Source organism: Emydura macquarii, unplaced genomic scaffold (genome assembly GCF_026122565.2).
Source record: "Emydura macquarii macquarii isolate MOO-44397 ecotype Brisbane River unplaced genomic scaffold, CSIRO-AGI_Emac_v2 contig_2422, whole genome shotgun sequence".
Classification (NCBI taxonomy): Eukaryota; Metazoa; Chordata; order Testudines; family Chelidae; genus Emydura; species Emydura macquarii.
The window spans coordinates 14,201,707-14,222,548 of NW_027132559.1; the positions used below are offsets into that span (position 1 = coordinate 14,201,707).

Below are 20,842 nucleotides of genomic sequence, written 5' to 3' on the forward strand. Positions count from 1 at the left end.
CCATGTTGATTGAGCAAGTTTTTGAAAAGCTTCAAAGATATTAAAAAATTTTTTAAATCAAACTGCTTAAATGTTATGTGCTGAATGTCTCAAATAAACTTAGAAAAGTGTAGAGGGCAAGTCAGTCCATTTGTAACTTTAAACATACCTATTTTATGTCAGCATTGTCCAGACATGCTGAGGATCTGCTGGCTCCCACTTGGTGTGATGCCAGAACATTGCACTCCACTAGTGATGTCACACTACCACAGAACTTCACTGAGATGACCTTCTAAAAGTATTTGTTAAACCCAATAATGTACATTTTCCAAGAGTTTATAGTATTCTTATTTTGTAGGATATAATATAAAATACATATATTTAAACCTAAGAAACTTTGGAATATTGTAGAAGTCAGGCATATATCTTAATTCTATAAAATGATTCGAGTCTCCAGTGAAATCCCATGATGGGCATGCTCTCACGACCATAGTGAATTTAGGATTGTTGCACCAAGTGGGAGGTGGCAATCTGTGGCAAGTCTGGAGTTTGCGGACCTGTAAGAAAAAAAACAGTAAGTTTAAATAACAAATGTTCTGAGTGCTCCTCGTCTTGGTCATTTGGGATATTATGCACAGATTTTAAAATATATGACATGTTTATAGGTTTTTAATCTCATTTTTACTTTCTGAAAGTCCTTTTATACTGCCAGAAAGGTGTAAAGTGGTCTTGTAAATGGGAATTAGGGCTTAAATATTGTTGGCCACTTTTAACAGACAATCCACATCAAGTTGACCTCAACCTATTTTTAAATGAATGTATACATTTGTATATGCAAATTATTTCCAGTACAGTGACTAGACTCAACTATTAATGTGTAAATTTTTAATGGTCAGAGTAATTAGCCATTGAACAATTTACCAAGGGTCATGGTGGATTATCTAACACCAACAATTTTTAACTCAAGATTGGATGCCTTTTTTCTTTTTAAAAAAAAAAAAAAAAGGGGGGGGGGGGAGAGGGGGGGCCTCTAGGAATTATTTTGGGGAAGTTCTATGGCCTGTGTTATACAGGAGGTCAGACTAGATTATCACAATGGCTCCTTCTGGCCTTGGAATCTATGAATTTTACCTTTAAAAGAATTCATTTTCACTCTTTAGTAAAGCAAGACTATTTGTAGTAATTAGACTGGAATTTAAAAACACAATGAGACATCTGTAAAGACAGACCCTGGAAAGCACTTTTATACTGCTTTTCATTTATAGATCTCAAACTTTACAAATGTGGATAAGCATTACAAACAGCAATTTTACAAAAGAGGAAACTAAGACCCAAGGAAGTTAAGTGGCTTCTCTAAGGGCACACAGCAAGTCAGTGGCAGGACAGTAAGTGGAATTCAGGTCTTCTGACTCCCAATTCAATGTCTTATCCACTAGGCCATGCTAATTTCCATGATTCTCTGCACTGCCAAGCAATATGGATGTTCTATACTGTATCTAGTATAATCACTGACATCATATACTCAGCTGTAACAGTGATACCAGATTTTGTATTAATAACACAACGCATATTGCTGACTACAGAAAAAAGGCCTAGATATGGATAAAGGGATTCTAATGACTACTCAAACAAAATCTTGGTGTAGTTCATTATACCTCTATGTGTACTTTATTCCATGAAATACTTTTCTATTTCATATTCAAAATCCCTAGATTCCTGAAGTTGTCTATCTTTATTGCTGTTATAATGTGCTGCTATATCATGGCATTTATAGTGGTAAATGGATGTGTAATTAAGAAATTAAACAATTTCACATTCCCTGATTTATACATTTTGCAATGGTCTTTATTTTAAAGGATTTGTTCATTTATTTTTTAGAGCCAGCATCCTTTACTTATACCAAGTGTAACAGATTATATGACAATTAAAATTTTATAAACACATTATGCAAATCTGTCAGTTAAGATAATCAAAATTAGTATTTATCATCCACCTAAACTATATCCCTCTTGGGAACATTTCCATGTATGCTAGTAATAAGTTGGGAAGATGTAAGTGCATCTTTCAAAATAAGAGAATGAAATGCATAAAAGGAAATTCCTTCCTGTGCACCGCTGCTAAAAATCCCTAATAAATTATGTTTTTCAAAAACACACCAATTCTGAAAAATAACATAACATGCCAGTTATGAGCACACCTTCTTACTGTATATTCAAGTCTTAGCTCCAGGTTATCCTTGATTAAGATACCTTAAAAAAAAAAACTTCTAGCCTGTGTACAATGGAATTACAACCGTTCATTGAGTACAGATTAAATTCATATCTAGTTTGTAATCTGAATCTTATTTACCAGTCATAGTCATGCCACCACATTTTGTTTATGATCTTTGCATATACTAATGTCCTTGGTATAAATCACACTGAATGGAATGGGGAAGCTGCAGGAGACTGGATACAATTCATAAGAACAAGTGTAACCTTTAAAGTTTGCAATACTGTTAAAAATCTTTCATTAATACAACTTTCAGCATAACTTTATTCATAAACAAAAGTTATCTGCACTACTACACAGTACAAACACATACCCTTTTAAAATCTGAAATTGAGCCTAAGCATGTTTCTTTGAACCAGTTTACCCTTAAAGCCACATAAAATAAGAAGCTTTAATGGGTAACATTTTTCAGCGCTAGGACTTTTACTGTAATTTGTATACAGTTAAAAGCTTTATCAAGCAGAATATTAATTTTTATATTTTTCCACTCTGTCCTAGATCAGCAGTTCTTATACCAGGAACCTTTATCAATACCCAAAAGACAGAATCTAATAGTGGGATCCAAAACCCAGCATGTTAGCCTATACTACTTCCTATCATTCTGTGATATTGTATTTATTTGATATTACAGTCATTAAAACACCCCCTTTCAGGGAGAAGGAGTAATTCAAACCCTATTTAATATGTTTGTAAAATACTACTGTTCTTTAGGATCCTGGGAAGGATCTCTTTGAAAGGTCTGCTAGTGATGTGAGGAAATTTTTCACCTCATAAATGGAAGTGGAAGCCATCACTCTATTCCATTTACAGGGTCCTTGAGAATACTTTCAGCTATGAGGGGTCCTTGAATACACTGTTCATAAGTTTTGTTATTGGTGTTAATGTTTTCTCCCTACACTTCTATTTTACTTAATTTCCGAAAGCTGAAAAGTAGCCTCTACCTTTTTCTCCAGTATATATCTATTAGTCCTTCTCAACAAATAGAGCCAGTTAATAGGCTTGAATTTTAGCACAACCCATGAGTACATATCAGGTATTACCTTAATAGACAATATCATCCAGCTGCTGTTCAAATAGAGTCTGTCTATTTTTAAATTCATTCAGTGTAAAAATGTGATTAATTAATAACATTATAAAATACATTTAACATTTACACATCTATGTAATGCATACTGCAGACACACCATAATGCAGAAGTACAACTATGGCACAAACATTGATAATTTCATTGTAAACACTGTACCTGCATATTTTCTCTCAGATCCGTGGCATCCCGTATAGGCTGGAGAGCATTCTTGAATACTTCATCTATGGTTTTAATCCATAACGTTCTCAGAGAGGCATATTCCCTGGATTTCTTTCCTTTCCTCACTGAGAGTCCCCGTTTATGAGGTTTCCCACCACCCCTTCGATTAGTAATGGCAACATGTACAAACAAGAAAGCATGTGCTAAAATTTCTCCAGTTAAAGATTGCAGTGGAACATGCCGATAGCCTGTCTGTAAACACTCAAAGGGAATAGTGTACTGCCCAATAAATTCATCCCCAATATAATCATCATCTAGAACTACAAAACGCACCACAGCTAGTTCAGGAAGATTAATTTGAAATTCAAAACTTTCATCAAAAATTGGATTGTCTCCATTTTGATGCACAGTCTTTGTCCTTTGCTCCGCACAGTCTGCTGGGATTCCATGAATTTCTACATAGACATAAGGATCTACAACATCACCTTTGGCACCTGACCCTTTGGGTTTAGGAAAATTTTGCCCACTAATAATTTTAACATGAAGAAGCTGAGGTGAAACTCCAGGCACAGTATCTTTTGTATTTGCACTGAAGAAGGATACTTCCTCTCGCATAATGGCAGGACGAAGGACATAGCCACAGTTTCCATTTTGTCGAAACCAACCAATGTTAAGGTCCATCATTAAACCAGGTGTCTGAAAGTTCATTGCTACTATCTGACAACCACACTTCCAAAAATCCTGGGGATTCATATTACTAGAGTCAATCCTCATAGGACTAGGAAAAACCCTGGCAAGAAAACGTTTGTTGTAATTTACAAAGTCCCCTGGATTTTCATTTGCATATTTGCTAGCAAGCACTTCATTAAACGAGCAAACTTCCCAATATTTCTGGAGCTGAAATGAGACTTGAAATTCCTTGAACTGAACTGATTTACATATGCTTACCAATTCAGAAAGCTCTTTGCAAAGCTGAAATCGTTTCACTGTCACAGTGTTCTGTTGTTCTGAACCCTCTTTCCCCATTCTTTGTGACATTTCTGCTCCTTCATCTTCATCTGTAACATCTCCCTCTAGCCCAGAGCAATTAGAGGAAAGCTTCTTTGCTTTAATTAGTATTTTCCCTTTAAGTGAGTCAGGTGAGGGAAGATAAGATTCTTCTATGTTTGGAGACTGTGTGTGTAGCTTGTCCCCCAAAATTTTCTTCATGTGTTGAACCATCACTTTCTGCTGCTTAATAGAACAATGATTTTCTAAACACAGAATTAGAGGGTATTCTGAAGCAAAAAATGCATACTTGTTAATAATGTCAATTACACTGCGGAAGACTATTTGTGACGTCATTGTATGTCCTGTATAAATTAAAGGTTCATTATCTGGTCCGTCCCATACATCCAATTCAACACTTCGACAACCCATTTTAAGAGCACGAATATATCCTGTGATATCAGATGGACCTCGGAACTGGTCCTCTATCAAGTATGTATTGTGAGATGAGTTTATGAAATAATGGGAGAGAGGTTGTTTCATATCTTGACAAATCTTTTTATGCTCTGGATCAAATATATGACAGTCAGGTGAAGTAAGATAATTAGTAAAACCATCTATGGTGAGCCAGCCCTTTTCCTGGCCTTCTTTTGATGGTTCATATTTGTGAATAATTTCAAGGCTTATTTCTTCTGTGACATGCGCCATACCTTGTTCTGCTTCTAAAAACATCATAAGGTCCTTAGTATCTAGGAATTCTTTATTGCTTGAAAACTGAACCAATAAGAAGTAGATCTCAGGTCGAGTACAAAGCTCATGGAAAACTTCAATAAATTCTTCCTTTGTGACGTCAGTACTGGTTTTGTCCTTGGATCTATGTAACTCTTTGAACTTCAGCTCAATTTTACTTGTTTTTAAACCAGGATTTAAGTTTTTTATAAACTGCACAGCTTTACACAGGGCTATATGTCCAAAATTATCCACATCAGTTTCATTGAACATATGTGAAACCCATGAAGTCCGCATATTATCTTGGCTACTTTCTATCATATCTAGAGTGTGTTTTCCGTAAGAAATTAGGTATCTTAGCCCAGTAACCCAAATGTTTGCAACATCTGCTGAGTTAGCAACAAGATCTAGAGACTCATAATTATCTCCATAAATAATGGAAAATGCAGAGTCTTCTGATATCTGGTCATAAATTCCATTGCTGCGGAATATATCTGTATTTTTTCCTGTTCTCACTTCTTTGATTGATTTAATATCAATCTTTGCTTTTTCTGAATCCTTCTTTGAAGGTTCCCAACGCAGGGACTGCATATCTGCATCTAAAAGAAAGTACCGGTGATATACTCTAGAGTTGGACCGAACCTTTTTGAGCTCAGAGCCTTCAACCATTGCATTAATACAGTCACTTGCACTACTGATCTTCTTCTCGGTTGGCATACTGCTAAATGACACAGTCTTTTTCCGTTCTCTCTTTTGTTTTGTACCATCCTGGTGGATTTAAAAAAAAAAGTCAGTATAAGTTTATGTGACATGTAAAAAAATTCATGTTCAAAGTTAAAATATTAATTGAGGAAAATCAAAAGATGGCACCGTGAACAACAAATCTGTTGTTCTGACATCACAAATGCAAAATGTGACATACTAACAACTGCTTAATAACTGTGTTTGCATAACTTTGTATCTTTTTAAGTGCTAGCATTTTTTAAAACATTTTTTCTGTATTACAAAGCTTAGGTTTTGTATGCCCACAAATTGAACAAAAAAGGTTTTAAAAGTAAAAAAATTCATACTATTTTGTTAGTAGCAGCCTGGCGACAAAGATTACCTGGCGTTCTACTAACAAGATGGTGGGAAGTAATCTGTTTCCCTGAGCCCTCATGCAGTCCTTGTAGTTATTTGTTGCGCTCTAACACTTTATTAAATACAGTACTTACATACCATGGTGTTAGGATACTTTAAAATACTAGAGACAGACTGATACACAAAAGAACCAGGTCATGTCCTCATGGAACTTACAATCTAAGTAGACAGGCAAAACAACATACATGATACACATACTTTCCCTCGCTCCCTATCCTGCCCACAGAATATCCCTGATATACATTCTTCCCAACTTGACCTGGAGAAATTCTCAACTAGCCCTATCTAGTCACTTTATGACAGCTAAATGATTTTAGCAGACAGGAGAATCTGTCCCAGAGTCTGTAAATACTAGGATGTACAGTATTGATTTTGAGGAATAGTCTTTGCTGAGATGATTAGGGTTTACAAGTCTATGGTGTCACAGAAGAGTATCTTAAGGAAGAATTTGAAGGGGACAGGTGAAGACATGGAGGACCAAGTTAAGAAAGGAGGCAGCAGTGGTTCAGCTTCATCCTCAGAATGACGACTCTCCCACCATTTCTGTTTTGTTTTCACATCTAAATTTTCCTTACCCGTTAACACTGAAGAAAATTAATTCTTAAAGAAAAGCAATACCACTTAGCCAGTTCCACTAGCACTCTGTATCCAAGTTTAGTCCATTTGAATGTAAATAACCTAGCGAAAGATCTCTTAACTGTAATGAGCTTCAAAAGAGAAATAACTACATATGTTCAGATGACTGTTCACTTTCATTATTTTGTACCATTCAGACAGAAATCAGCCTGTGAAAATGTTCTAGGAGTGTTTGAAAAATGGCCAGGTCTTGCAAAGGGAACTCAATTTCTTGTCTGTTAGTTCCAACACAATACTTCCCATGGGATAACCTTTTGATATCAGATCTCAAGAACAGCAATTTTTCTATTTGTATAATCCTGCAAGGTTCAATTACCTTTCCAGATTTATACAGTAAAGTTTTGATGGGGTGTTTTGTTTTGTTTGTGAGGGAGGGAGGATTTTCCCCTGAGTACTTTTCTTCTAGAAAGCTGTTTAATTTTCATTCCAGTGCTAGCAAAGATTGCTAATATGGGAGGCAGGACGCGGATTTTTACTAAACTGTTGTGGCTCCATTCAAATAGAGTATTTGAAACAGAGATACATTTCCACAGAATAAATTTCCTGAGACATTTTTATATATAATCAAAGAACATTGATAAAAATATACATTTCACAACACTGCTTACATGGTATCATATATATAGTACCTAATATAACAGAGAAAAGGCAAAATACCTCTCTCATCAGTGCATTTGGAAAATATTCATTTGAATGTGAAAATGCAGAATTCTGTTTTTCTGATTTAATGTGTGAAGGCACCTTGCTCAGCAAACATTAAATTAAAACCAAAGTTTAATAGATTTAGTACTTGTAGTCCCACATTAAAATATAAATGTATCAGACGTGAATATTGCATCTTTGATGACACCAAAGTCTGTTTTAAGAGACCATCCATGACACCAGCAAAAATTGGTTGCACTGAACAGGTGTTTTTTAATTACAGATCAAACTAGATTGCATTGAAAAACTGACAGGATTGCTTTTTGGAGTTGGTCCTTAATTACAGGGTTTTTTAAAAGTATTTTTTATTTTCAGTAACAATTTGATTAGTTATTTTCTGAGTTTCAGTAAAATTCAGTGACAAATTTGATTATTATTTACATGGAGATGTCTTATTTTTATATTCTTGTAGTACTACAATACTAAGTCTCATTCTCTAACAAACAAGCTCAATACCATACTTATATTGTCTCTCTTAAAATAAACATGTCTAATACATGGATGGCATATGAAGTCTGAACAGTTTTGTGCACTTTGGAAATAATTTTAAGACAGAACAAATAAAATACTATTTCAAATTAATACAAAGATAAATACCATTCCCGCCTGCAGTTCTCCTGTTGGCAGAACGACACCACTTACAGCATCTACACACTAGCAGATTGTTAAAAACTTCACTTATGTCTAGCAAATCTAATATACACTAGCTATTTATTTAGAGGCATTGATGTTTGTATCCAGGGAAAATTACAATAAGTTATCTATCTTCAGTAACAGAAAATGACCTCACCACACATTTAAAGGATGGGGGCCACTGTGTCTTATTGGAAAAGGTGTGTGCCCCTTCAAGGGCTAGGGAATAGGGGAGTGTCTTTCTTCTACAGTTGCACATCATGTCAGTATGGGGTCGAAGACTCATCTCCCCACAAGTGACCAGAAGAGAGGGGGGATTATATAGATCCATACCAGTGCAGGAAAAGCCCTCTTTCAGCTGAACTAGGTGGTCTAATTTAAACCACATCCAGTGTCTCCTATTCTTCTTCCAGCATCGCTAGACAATAATTGTTTTGTATTGTTTCTAACCCTCATTCTTGATACTTTATGGTGACATTACTGCTGACCAATTAGTTTTAGACCCAAAATGGTACATAAATGATCCAATTTAGTACGACAACTGCCAGCATGTCTGAATAATGATAATCAATAAAAAAGAGAAAAGAATAAGAAAGCATTATCTGTTCAAACATTTCTAAAGCCTGACTGTATGAAAAAGCATAAAGAAGAAAAAGTTACTCACCTTGTGCAGTAACTGGTGTTCTTCGAGATGTGTCCCCCTGTGGGTGTTCCACTTTAGGGGTCGTCACATCCCGCACCCTTGTTCGGAGAGCTTCTCAGCAGTATTTGCTTGGGCTGCGCGTGCACAGTTGTCATCTCGTGGTGCTGTTGGCGTGTCTTGCAGCGTGCGCAACCCGAGCCCCTCAGTTCCTTCTCTATCGTAGAGTCCACTGTTAGAACTCCAAAGTAGAGGGGAGGAGGGAGGGTAGTGGAGCACCCAAAGAGAGACACATCTTGAAGAACACCAGTTACTACGCAAAGTGAGTAACCTTTTCTTCTTCTTTGAGTCATATCCCTGTGGGTGTTCCACTATATTGGAGGAGGGACTTCGGTGTTAATTATTTTGTACAGATGACAGTACAGTTAAGCCTAATGAGGCATCCTTGGCAGATGTCTGGCCGATAGCATAATGTTTTATAAAAGTACATGCTGATGTGCATGTTATGGCTCTGCATATGTCCATTATAGGAACATCGTTCAGAAAGGCTACAGAAGTGACTATTGCTCTTGTAGAATGAGTTCTGGTCCCTGAAGGGACCTGTAAACCTTTCTGTTCATGACATAATTGAATACATGTTGAAATCCATTTGAATAGCCTTTGACTGGAGATGGCTTTGCCTTTTGAGCGCTCCACTAGAGATATGAAAAGTTTGTTTGATTTCCTAAATGTTTTTGTTCTCTCCAGGTAAAAGACTATGGCCCTTCTGATGTCCAGAGTATGGACTGCTGCTTCCTGTGGACTGTTATGCGGTTTCGGATAAAAGGTAAGCAAATGGATAGGTTGGTTAATATAGAAGTCCGACACTACCTTTGGTAAAAATTTTGGGTGTGGCCTAAGGGTGATTCAATCTTTGTGAAATATTGTGTGTGTGGGGGGGGGGGGGGGGTGGTGTCGTCACACGGACGACGGGGACACGGACGACGACGGACGGACACGACCATTAACATGCTAATCACACCTACCTGCCAGGCTGATGTAATAGCAATTAGGAATGAAACCTTCATGGACATGTGGCAGAGTGAACATGTTGCTAGAGGCTCGAATAGTGCTCTAGTAATGGATCTGAGTACTAGACTTGGGTCCCATAATGGTGTGGGGGCACGAACGACTGGAAATACTCTCTGTAGACCCGCTAAGAATCTTTTCACCATTAGGTCATATCGTTTATTTTGGCATGAAGACAGTTGATAGATGAACTCTTAAGGAACTAATTGATAAACCTGATTTCTTTAGTTCCAATATGTATTCATGAATTATCAGGATAGAATTGACGATTGTCTTAATTTGTCGACCCTCGCACCATGATTGGAACCTGTGCCATTTCCGCAGGTAAGTCTTTCTAGTTGTCAATTTTTTGCTGTTTATTAATATCTGTCTAACGTGTTCTGAGCACTCTAACTCTTTGGGACAGAGCCACTTATTAGCCATGCTGTGAAATGAAGCTTTTGTATTTCTGGGTGATAAATTCAACCTGTCTCCTGGTAAAGGAGATTGTGTCTTCGGGGAAGCGTAATCTGTTTGTGACATATCTGACATATTTAGGAGATCCGAGAACCACATTTGTCTCTGCCACACTGGTGTTATCATTATAGCAGTTGCCTTGTCAGTTCTGATTTTGTGTAAGACCTTGTGTATCACTGGTATGGGTGGAAACACATATAGTAGTCCCTTGCCCCTTTTGAGTAGGAAAGCATTGCCTATCGATCCTGGCCCTATTACTGCTCTCGAGCAGAAAAGATGACACTTGCAGTTCTATTTCATGACAAAAAGATCTATCATTGGATGCCCCCATAGGTGAAAAATTTCTTTGAGGACTTCATTATTCAGTTCCCACTCATGATTGCATGCGCAATGTCTGTTTAAATTGTCTGCAATGGTGTTTTGGTTGCCAGGCAGGTATGCAGTCAATATATCTATGTGTTTTATACACCCGTTCCATAACTTCATTGATTCGTTGCAGAAGGAGCGGGATCCTGCTCCTCCCTGGCGGTTTATGTAACACACACATGCTACATTGTTCATCATTATTTTTATTGATTTGTTCATTATGTGCGTAGAAAGTGCCAGCAGGCATTGTGCACTGCTCAAAGTTCTAATATGTTTATGTGAAGATAAGTTTCTGCTTCCGACCATGTGCCCTCAACTGTGTGCTCCTGCATGTGTGCTCCCCATCCTACGAGTGAGGCATCTGTAGTAATCATGATTGAGGGTGGGTTTTGGGAAAATTGAATTCATCATGTTCTTTTCCTGAGTTCACCATATAAGGGAATCTTTTACTTCGTTTAGTATTGTCAACAGTCTGCCCAGACTTTGTCTGTTTGGTTTGTATACTGAAGCAAGTCATCCTTGGACACATCACATGTGAAGTCATGCATGTCACACCACGAATGTTGTAGCTGCCATGTGACCCAGAAGCTGTAGGACAATGCGTGCTGTCACAATATGCATGTTCCTTACTAATGATATAAGGTCTGTAATAACTCTGAATCTCAGCATTGGTAGTGATGCCCTGGCTATCGTTGAATTCAAGTCCGCTCCTATGAATTCCAGATGGTGAGTCGGATTGAAAGTGGACTTTTCAATGTTTATTCTTAGACCAAGCTTCCGAAATATTTTCATGGTTTGATCAGTAGCACGCTTGGCAAGATTTTGGGTAGATGCCTTTATGAGGCAATCACCCAAATATGGGAAGATGGAAACTCCCTGTCTCCTTAAATATGCCGCCACAACAGCAAACACTTTGGAAAACACTCTCGGTGCTGTGGAAAGGCCAAATAGTAGAACTTTGTATTGGTTCATGGAAACTATAAATCTTAGGAAATACCTGTGCGCCGGGTGGACAGTAATATGAAAATACGCGTTTTGGAAGTTGAGGGTTGAGAACCAGTCCCCTCTTTGCCGTGCTGGTATTATAGTTGTTAGAGTGACCATTTTGAATTTTTGCCGCTTCACGAATTTGTTCAATGCCCTGAGGTCTAACATAGGTGTCCATCCCTCACTCTTTTTCTGTACCACGAAATAGTGCGAATAGAATCCTTTACATACGTGCAGAGCTGGTACATGTTCCATTGCCCCTATTTGTAGAAGATTGTCTATTTCTTGTAGCAACACTTGCATATGAGATGGGTTCCTTAAAAGGAGCAGGAAAGGATAGTGAGTGGGGAAGACGGATAGGAATGTGATGGTATATCCAGACTTGATTATTTCCAAAACCCATTTGTCTGTTGTTATTGATGACCAATTGAGATGGAATGGTCTTAGGCAAAATTCAAAGTTTTCCTTTAGTGAGGCTGGCACTGCATAGTGTTTGGGGTTTCTCAGACTGTCAACCAAGTCCTCAAAACTGTTGTTTGGATGGCGCAGGTTGAGAAGTGGTGGATGATTGTTGTGGCTGTCTGCATCGTTGTGATCTCTGTTTTCCTCTTTGGGGTTCGTACTGCCTATACTGTGATTGAAAGGGATATCTGCAAGGGAAACTGCACAGGTTTCAGCCTTACCTTCTCGTTCCAGGTGTATATATGCCTAGTATCCTGAGAGTTGCCCTAGAGTCCTTCATAGAATGCAGGACTTCATCCACCTTCTTGGCAAAAAGCTGTGTTTTGCCAAAGGGAAGGTCCTCTATTTTCATCCGCAATTTCCTTGGAAGGCCTGCGTAGTGAAGCCAGAAAGCTCTACGCATGACAACGTGGCTGTTGTCCTAGCCATAGTATCAGACACATCTAAAGCCGCCTGCAGGGATGTTCGAGCTGTGAGTTGTCCCTCAATCAACTTCCTGTATTGGTCTCTCTTGGCCTCTGGGATGTCATTGATGAATTGTGGTAATTTTTCATAGATGTTATGATCATAGTTTGATAGTAGTGCTGCATAAAGAAAGACCCTCATTAATAAAGTGGAGAATGAATACACTTTTCTGCCTAATAAATCAAGTCGTTTCCAGTCCTTGTCATGTAGTGTGGATTTATAATTCGTCTGTTTTCCTCTCTGGTTGGCCACATCTACGACTAGTGAATTTGGAGGTGGATGGGTAAATAGAAATTCCATTACCTTGGCTGAAATATAATATTTTCTATCATTCCTCTTGTTTGTAGGAGGAATTGTTGCTGGTGTCATCCATATATTACTGGCTGGTTCCCTTAAAGCCTCATCCATCGGGAGTGTGATTTTTGAGGAGGTTGCTGTATGCAATATCTTCAGTAGCTTATGTTGTGACTTTGTCACTTCCTCTAGAGGGATCTCTAAATCTTGAGCTACTCTCTTGAAGAGATCATTAAATTGCTTAGGATCAACTACAACAGTCGGTGCAAGGGGAACCACAGCTTCATCAAGTGAAGACGATGATTCGTTTGTGGGAGGAGACATATCCTGATCCCCAGTGGAGATCTCTGCCTGAGTTTCTTTCCCCGCTTCAGCCACTGTACCTGAAGTTGATTGTCTCACTGATTTCATTGTACTCACATGGGAGCTGATAGGTCTTTCATATGATCTAGAATGGGAGGAACAAGCTTCCCAGTTATGCCACTGCATATGGTATGACATTGGAGGGGCAAACCTTGGTGGACTACAGGAAGGATATGGTTTGTGTCCTTTATGATAGGCATAATTACTGGGTTCTAATGAAGGTCTGGTGGGGGAGCAGTGCTCAGATGAAAATTGAGCTTCCTCTGTCTTGCTATCATCAGCACTAAGGGAGCATAGTGGCGAGAATGTCTCGTCATGTGCAAAGTATATTGGAGAGCCAGCAGTGCCCTCTGATCTTGGAGATGAGGTGTGGATGGGTGGTATGTGGTGCTGTTTGCACCTTCTTTTGCCCGATAATGCCGAGGTCGATGCCGTGGTCCTAATCAGCTCCATTATGGTAGTTGGTGCCAAGACCAGTGCAGTATTGGAAGACAGTGCTGCAATCGGTGCATCACTAGGAGTTGGTGCCGCTGTCGGTGCCTTCTCAGTTACTGGTGCCGCGACTGGCATATTCGCTATTGCTAGTACCGTGGTCAGTCTCTATGCCGATGTGGGTGCCATAATTTCTCTTGGCACCATTCTCTTGTTTGGTGCTATTGGACATGGCAGTGCCATAGTGACAGTTGACTGTTGGTCAGGCAGTTTCTGAGTTTCTGCAGCATATTTTTATGTGGTGCCGTGCCAGGACGAGGACAGCTCTTTTAAATTGCTCAACTCCTGGACCAGGACATTTTAGGTCCTTGGGTGGCACTGACTGTGCTGTACCTGAGGATCCTTTTGCCTCTGGTATTGTGTTTATGGGACAGTCTCTTAGGTGAACGCTCTCTCTCTGTCACAGGACTAGAAGTAGGAGATGAAGCCCTTTTCTTTGGTGAGCGTTCTGTGTCAGACTTGTCCAATCCTGGGTCAGATGAGGGTCTGAGGGATTTTTCCATTAGGATTAACTTCAACCTCAGGTCTCTGTCCCTCCCGGCCCTCGCTTTAAGATTTTTGTAACGTACACTTTTGAGATACATGGATTTCACCGAGGCACCGTGTCCATTGGAGTGACTATCCATCTGACACTGGCATAGCCTCCCTACAGGAGGCACATCTCTTAAAACCAGGGGCACCTGGCATATCTTATTCCTATAAGCTCCACTACTCAGAGAAATAAAAATGAAATAAAATAAATTGGAAAAAACATTATGTTTTTAAACAGGTAAGTAACTGACTAAAACAGACTTAGCTATGACTAAACAAAGCTAATAATTAACTCTAAAATTTCTAACAATGAGTAAAGTTTGTCTGCTGGTAACATTCTGACTCAGACCGTGGACAGTTGAGAAAGAAGAAACTGAAGGGCTCGGGTCACATGTAAGCTACAAGATGCACCAACGGCGCCGCAAGATGACAGTTGCGCACACGTGGCCCGAGTGAATACTGCTGAGAAGATCTCCAATCAAGGGCGTGGGATGCTACGACACCTAAAGTGGAGCACCCACGGGGACATCACTCAAAGAAGAACTTGAAATTCACAACCGCTATCCAACTAATAGAAAATATATTTAATTGCAGAGCTTAACTATGGAAATCCTGAAGGGAACTGAAAATGAACCTGAAATAATAAATATTGCAGGCTAGAGATTCATAGACCAAAGCAAAAGATAATGCATTAACTGTAAAAATATTAGTTAGCAGGTTAGATCTCAGAAATTATGATGAAGATGTCAAGAGAAGAACAAGGCTGTGCTGGAATTAAAAAAAAAAGTGAAATCTGCTTCTGGTGATAACTTATGTGCAAGAGAGCTAGTCACACAACTTCTGGAGATGGCGGAGACCATTTTCTGGAAGTGATAACATCACTGATGGGAATAATGTTACTGGAAGAAAATATCATTGGTGTGTATCCCTGTGTCTTGATGATAGATTCAAGAAAATATTTGTACCTCCACCCATGTAAAGAGTGGAATTGCCATCACATTTCAGGATTTCCATTTATACCACATCAGTATATCTACTAACACTAAGCAAAAGAAGAAGCTTCAGGCATTAAACTATTAAAAAAAAATCCAAATTAAAGTTGCATGTTACCGTATATCATTACCAGTAGGAAACACGAATATAATTTTCAGTTATGTTACCACCATAGATTTATCCTGAAACTTAATGTGTCAAGAATAATTTCATCCCCTATATAAAAAGAGACCTTATAACATGACCAATTAATCTGTAGAACTGATTTATTAAAATGAACTGCACAAATGGAAAAAATGATTGACCTGCAAATTTTCAGTCTAAAGAGCTTTTTATGACCTAAACTTCAAAAAGCATTTGAAATCACAAATTTCAATCATGTTTTTTTTAATCTAGAAGAAAAACACCAATTTTTACCAATTTTGTTAAAATAAACTTAATAAATTCTACATTCAATTCCTGGCCAAGATCTTCTATAGAAGATTTTAGTATTGATGTCATTTTAAAAGGCAATTTAGAAATCTCTCAAAATATTACCGGGAAAGTATTAATCCATTTTTCTCACGACATAGTCACAGAGCATAAAAAAGTTAATTCAAAATACCAAAGAGGGTGAGATTTTCAAAAATATTAAGCAAAACAATGAGAGTTCTGTGGCACCTTAAAGACTAACACATTTATTTGGGCGTAAGCTTTCGTGGGTTTGCTTACGCCCAAATAAATGTGTTAGTCTTTAAGGTGCCACAGAACTCTCATTGTTTTGCTGAAAACAGACTAACACAGCTACACCCCTGAAACTCGTCAAAAATATTAAGATAGCTCTGCTTTCTCTGAAGAATTCCTGTTCACTTCAATAGGAATAGAGTTAAACCAATGCCAAAGGTCTTCTGAAAACCATACCCTATCATCTAATGTAATCTAACAGACATCTGCAGACAATAAAAATGGGATATACAGAAAGCAATCTAATGTACATCTACATATAAGTTTTCAATTACAATTAGTTATCTTATTGCAGTAACAGAAAACCTAATGATCTACACCATGAACATATATAGTAAACTACACTTCTGATACTATGTATTGCTATCTAATTAATTTTAATTTACAGCGTATGTTGGTACTTAGGTGGCCCATGTTAGTATGAAAACTGTCAGCCTGCCACAACTGCAGTTCTGTAGCTCTTATAAAATTATATCTCTTAGTAAGTGTACAATGTAAGTCTATTTCAGGAAGTGGTTAGTTCAAAAGAAAGAAAGAAAATAAATGATGACATTAGTTATAGATTGATATAAATACAGATACAGACAAGAAAATCAGTCACCAGGAAAAAAGGTTACAATAAATCAGCTACAATAAAACCATCAAAAATATTTTAAAAGCAAGTTATTACACCCTTTAAAAACAGACAAAGGTCTTCTTGTCTTATTATACTTTTTTACTACAGAAACAGCCACAGAAAAATGCTCTTAATGTAGCAACTGACTCAAAGAGTTATGGAATAATAAGCAGGTCTATTTGTTTTTGAAATTCCATAATCATGGAGTTTATCAATTGCATGTCTTATTTTCAGTTTCCAACTTATTCCCCAGTGTCACACGGAAGATTAAAAGTGGAGTAAAAAAAAGGCTGTGAGTGAAAATAGTGACTAGATAATGCATGATATTGATAGCACTAACCAAGGCTATTTTACATTTTTGTTTTTCCCCAACCTGGCCACAGAATTCACTATTCTCTGCAAACTTTAGAAAGAACACACTGTTAGAGGTGTGGTTATATTTTTATTTGATAACCCCAAACCTGCAAAATTATTGGGGCCCAAAATTATATAATAGTCCTTTGCTGACAATTCATCCATTATCTGACATATTAAGCATGCAATCATGTTCTACGAAGTTATTGTTCAGGTCAGTAGCATGAAGAAAGAATAGTCAACGGAATGAAGTTTATAACTAAACTATTCTGAATTTAATTGTATTGTTAAATTCAATTGTTTAATTGTATTCTTGAATCTTACCCCCAAGAAATGCAATGGCAAAATTCCCATCAACTTTAATTAGGTCACCATTTCATTTCTGATCTACATTTTTCATTGTACAAAATGAAAAAAAAAATGTATTCCTGGCTATGTAATTGGAGAACAGATTTTGCTTAGATATGAAAGAGCTAATCATGAAGTCTGATCAGTCATTTATTAGCACAAAGTCAATATAATGAACTAGGTGAAGTTGTATGCTATTCAAGATACGTTAATTATAACAACCTACAGTAAGAGCACTCAATATTAAATAATTTAATAAACTTTCTTTCAGAACTACTATAGATTATACAAAAAGGTATTCCAAAGGTTTTAATTGTATTTAAGTCAGTATGTACTAAAATATTAATAACTCTCACTTTTTAACTAATCAGGAACTTCACAGAAAAGAGGGCACTCGCAGCAGTTTAGTTCTGTGTAAACGGAATGTATTTATTTTCAGACAGTTAATAATTAAAACTTCTTAGCAATTTGCATGTATAAATGGAAATAATGTATGTGTGTACATACACATTTTATATGCTGTGTCTGAAGCCTATAATAAAATGGGATATAAAAAAATCTTAGGTCTTTTATTTGCCTATTGGGGTTTGAGTCTTAAGGGTTCACATTTTCAAGCTTTTCTCTGCAACTATAAAGGCTAGAAACTTACTTTTAATAAAAAGCTAGGATTACCACACTATTATGAGTGTAAATGCTAAATCCAAATTCTACTTTGAGCCTGGAATCTTGTATCTGACTCTAGGATCTTTCTAATGCTTCAATAAAACACTTGAGCATTCCACACTGCTTTCAAGCTACAGTCTCCAGATAGATTTTGGGTTCTTCATTTTACTTTGTCCTGAATAAGAGGAAAGAAAAGAGAATAAAAGACCAATGGAGCTGGCTTTAAAAAATTGGTATGCCACTATTAGGAGCCACTGTGCTGAGCTGGCAAGAGGCCTCTGATCCCCCTCCCTCAACTATGCTCCTAATCTCCAACTGCAGAGTGGAATAGAGAGTGACCAGCTGACAGTCAACAGCCAGCCTCCTTCCTATATAGCTCCAGATTACTGATATTTATCCAATTCCAACCATTTGAGTCCTTTATTACTAATAGATTCATATTAAAAATAACCTAAATACACTCCAAGCACATGCTTCACAATTCTCTTGCTCTGAGGACCTGACAGTCCAAGGCTCACAAATTACCTGAAGAATGAAAAGAATTTTTGATATATTGGCAATGCTATGCTAAAAGAACCCCAAACACTTCACAAACTGCATGTATTGGAATCACTTCACAAACAGCTCTCTCTGGTTTGGAATGTAGCAACTGTCTAACAGCAAAGCAACACATATGGTTAGGACAAAAGTGAAGAAGAATATCATAACTCAATTGAAACAATGGACATTTTGAGGCAGTATGTAATTCCTGAAACTAGAATTTGGCCATGATAACAGCACTGACACCCTTAACTTATGCAAAAATATCAAGCAATTTTTAATGACCACAAGTGATTAGTATCGGATCCAAAATCAAAGGCTTAAAGATAGCATCTTCAACAGCACAGTGCCCTCTCCAAAGAATACACCAGGGCATTGATTTAGTGCTATTTACTGAATTACCAATACTACATTCTGCATCACCTTGGGTTTGTTTAGGGGCCTCCTCCTCATGCTGTTTAGCTTATGAAATCTGACATAGTGCAACGATGCTGGAAGATGGACAAGAGGCATTGGATGTGCTTTTAATTAGGCTACATTTTTATTCTTAAATATATGGGAGTACCCAGCAGATAAAATTGTACAGTGCAGGTAAATCTGTCATCACTTCCATATATTTAAGGGCTCTGCCAGCCCTCCTACTTTACCAGTCCCAGACAGTCTGCAGCTGGGACCCCCCATATGAGGATTAAATGGGGGAGCTATTAAGGAGAAGGGGGTTGACTCCCCACTGTACCAATTGTGGGAGCCCTGAACCCCCTTCCTCCTCCCCTTTACAGAATGCCTCCTTTAAATCCTTTACCAGTCCATTTTATCTGTTCATCATATCATTCCCTATGGAGTACCTGCACTGGCCATCCACCACAAGAAGGCATTAGCACTTAGCTTGGCTGCTCTCCACCCCCCATACTTAGCCAAGTTCCCAGATATTTCATGACCTCTTTCCTGGCAAAGAGGGCTTCTTCTGCTGTTACAGCCCTGTGTATAAATAGCCCCCTGCACTTCTGGTAGCTGGGAAGAGAAGGGACAAATCTCCCAGCTGAGCTGGTCCAGCTCAACTGCTTTCTGCCTCTTCCATGAAGTAGGTACCGTCTCTGGGACAGGGGGCTTACAGAAGGCAATGACCCCTTTTCTTCCAGCATGCTGGCCAAGCCACCTTTGCAATTAAAAAGGGCAACTCCCTTCTTTCATCAAGGTGGACAAAGGTTCCCATCACTCAAAATGCAGTGAGGGTACAGTCACAATATAAAGTGAGACAATTTTGCCTAAATGTGATTGCAAATGATTAGGTGTTTTTTCCTTTGTCCTGATAGATAAAAATTATTTCAATTACTTTTCAACAGATGCTCCCCCAATAAATGCAATAAAAACAGACTGGTTTACCTCAGGCCAGTGCAGTGACTTGGCAGAAGACCTCTGTGTCATTAGGGATAACCTTAAATTTCACCTCAGTCAGATGGAACTTTAATGTGTCATAAATTGACATAAATTGGGCTTCTACTGATAATTTGCTACAAAAGCACCTCTGGTTGAACATTTTATGGCAAGTATAAAGAACAGCCTTTAACAATCCTGTTAAACAGAAAGGGGAGGTATAAAAAGAATACAGTGGTGGTTTCCCAGAAAGAAGGGGCTGAGATCCTTCAGAATCCACTTGGACCTCCTTTGCTTAGACAAAAAATAAGTAGCAAGGAAAAAATTAATGATTTATAGGTCTTCCAGAGTTGCACAGATCACAGAGGAGTGTAACTGCTGCACTACCCATGAAGAGACTGTGAAGAAGAATACTGCCCTACATCCTCCCTGTGCCCTTTGAGATAGATAATGCTCCTAGCAGTGCTAGATCTATGCAGTCCTAGCTCTATGCAGTCCTCCATACTTACCCTCATTTGAACATAAGGATTGTGATTGTGATGGGAAGGTGCACAAAGAGGTTAGACTTTTTGCACCCTCAATCCATTCCTAGTGTCTTTGCTGTGCTCCTTTTAGAGCACTACTTAGCAATTTTATTAAATTCTCAAAAATATACAGGTTCCCTCTTCTCTTTACATGTAATGTTTTGTGTTGTCAACAAGTGACATGCTATAAAAGTATATATAAATAGTTGAGATATAAACTGTAAAATAACTTTCAAAACTCTGTAAAAAATAACTTACCA

General features: G+C 37.9%; 1 protein-coding gene across 2 annotated transcripts in view; it reads right to left on the reverse strand.

The window, feature by feature from the left end:
• PLCL2 (phospholipase C like 2) overlaps positions 1-20,842 on the reverse strand; it is a 195,728-nt gene that overhangs the window by 96,020 nt on the left and 78,866 nt on the right. For both annotated transcript variants that reach the window (XM_067561951.1, XM_067561952.1), the window contains exon 3: positions 3,494-5,980. In XM_067561951.1, the coding sequence (XP_067418052.1) occupies positions 3,494-5,980 (2,487 nt within the window). The remainder of the gene's footprint in view (positions 1-3,493; positions 5,981-20,842) is intronic.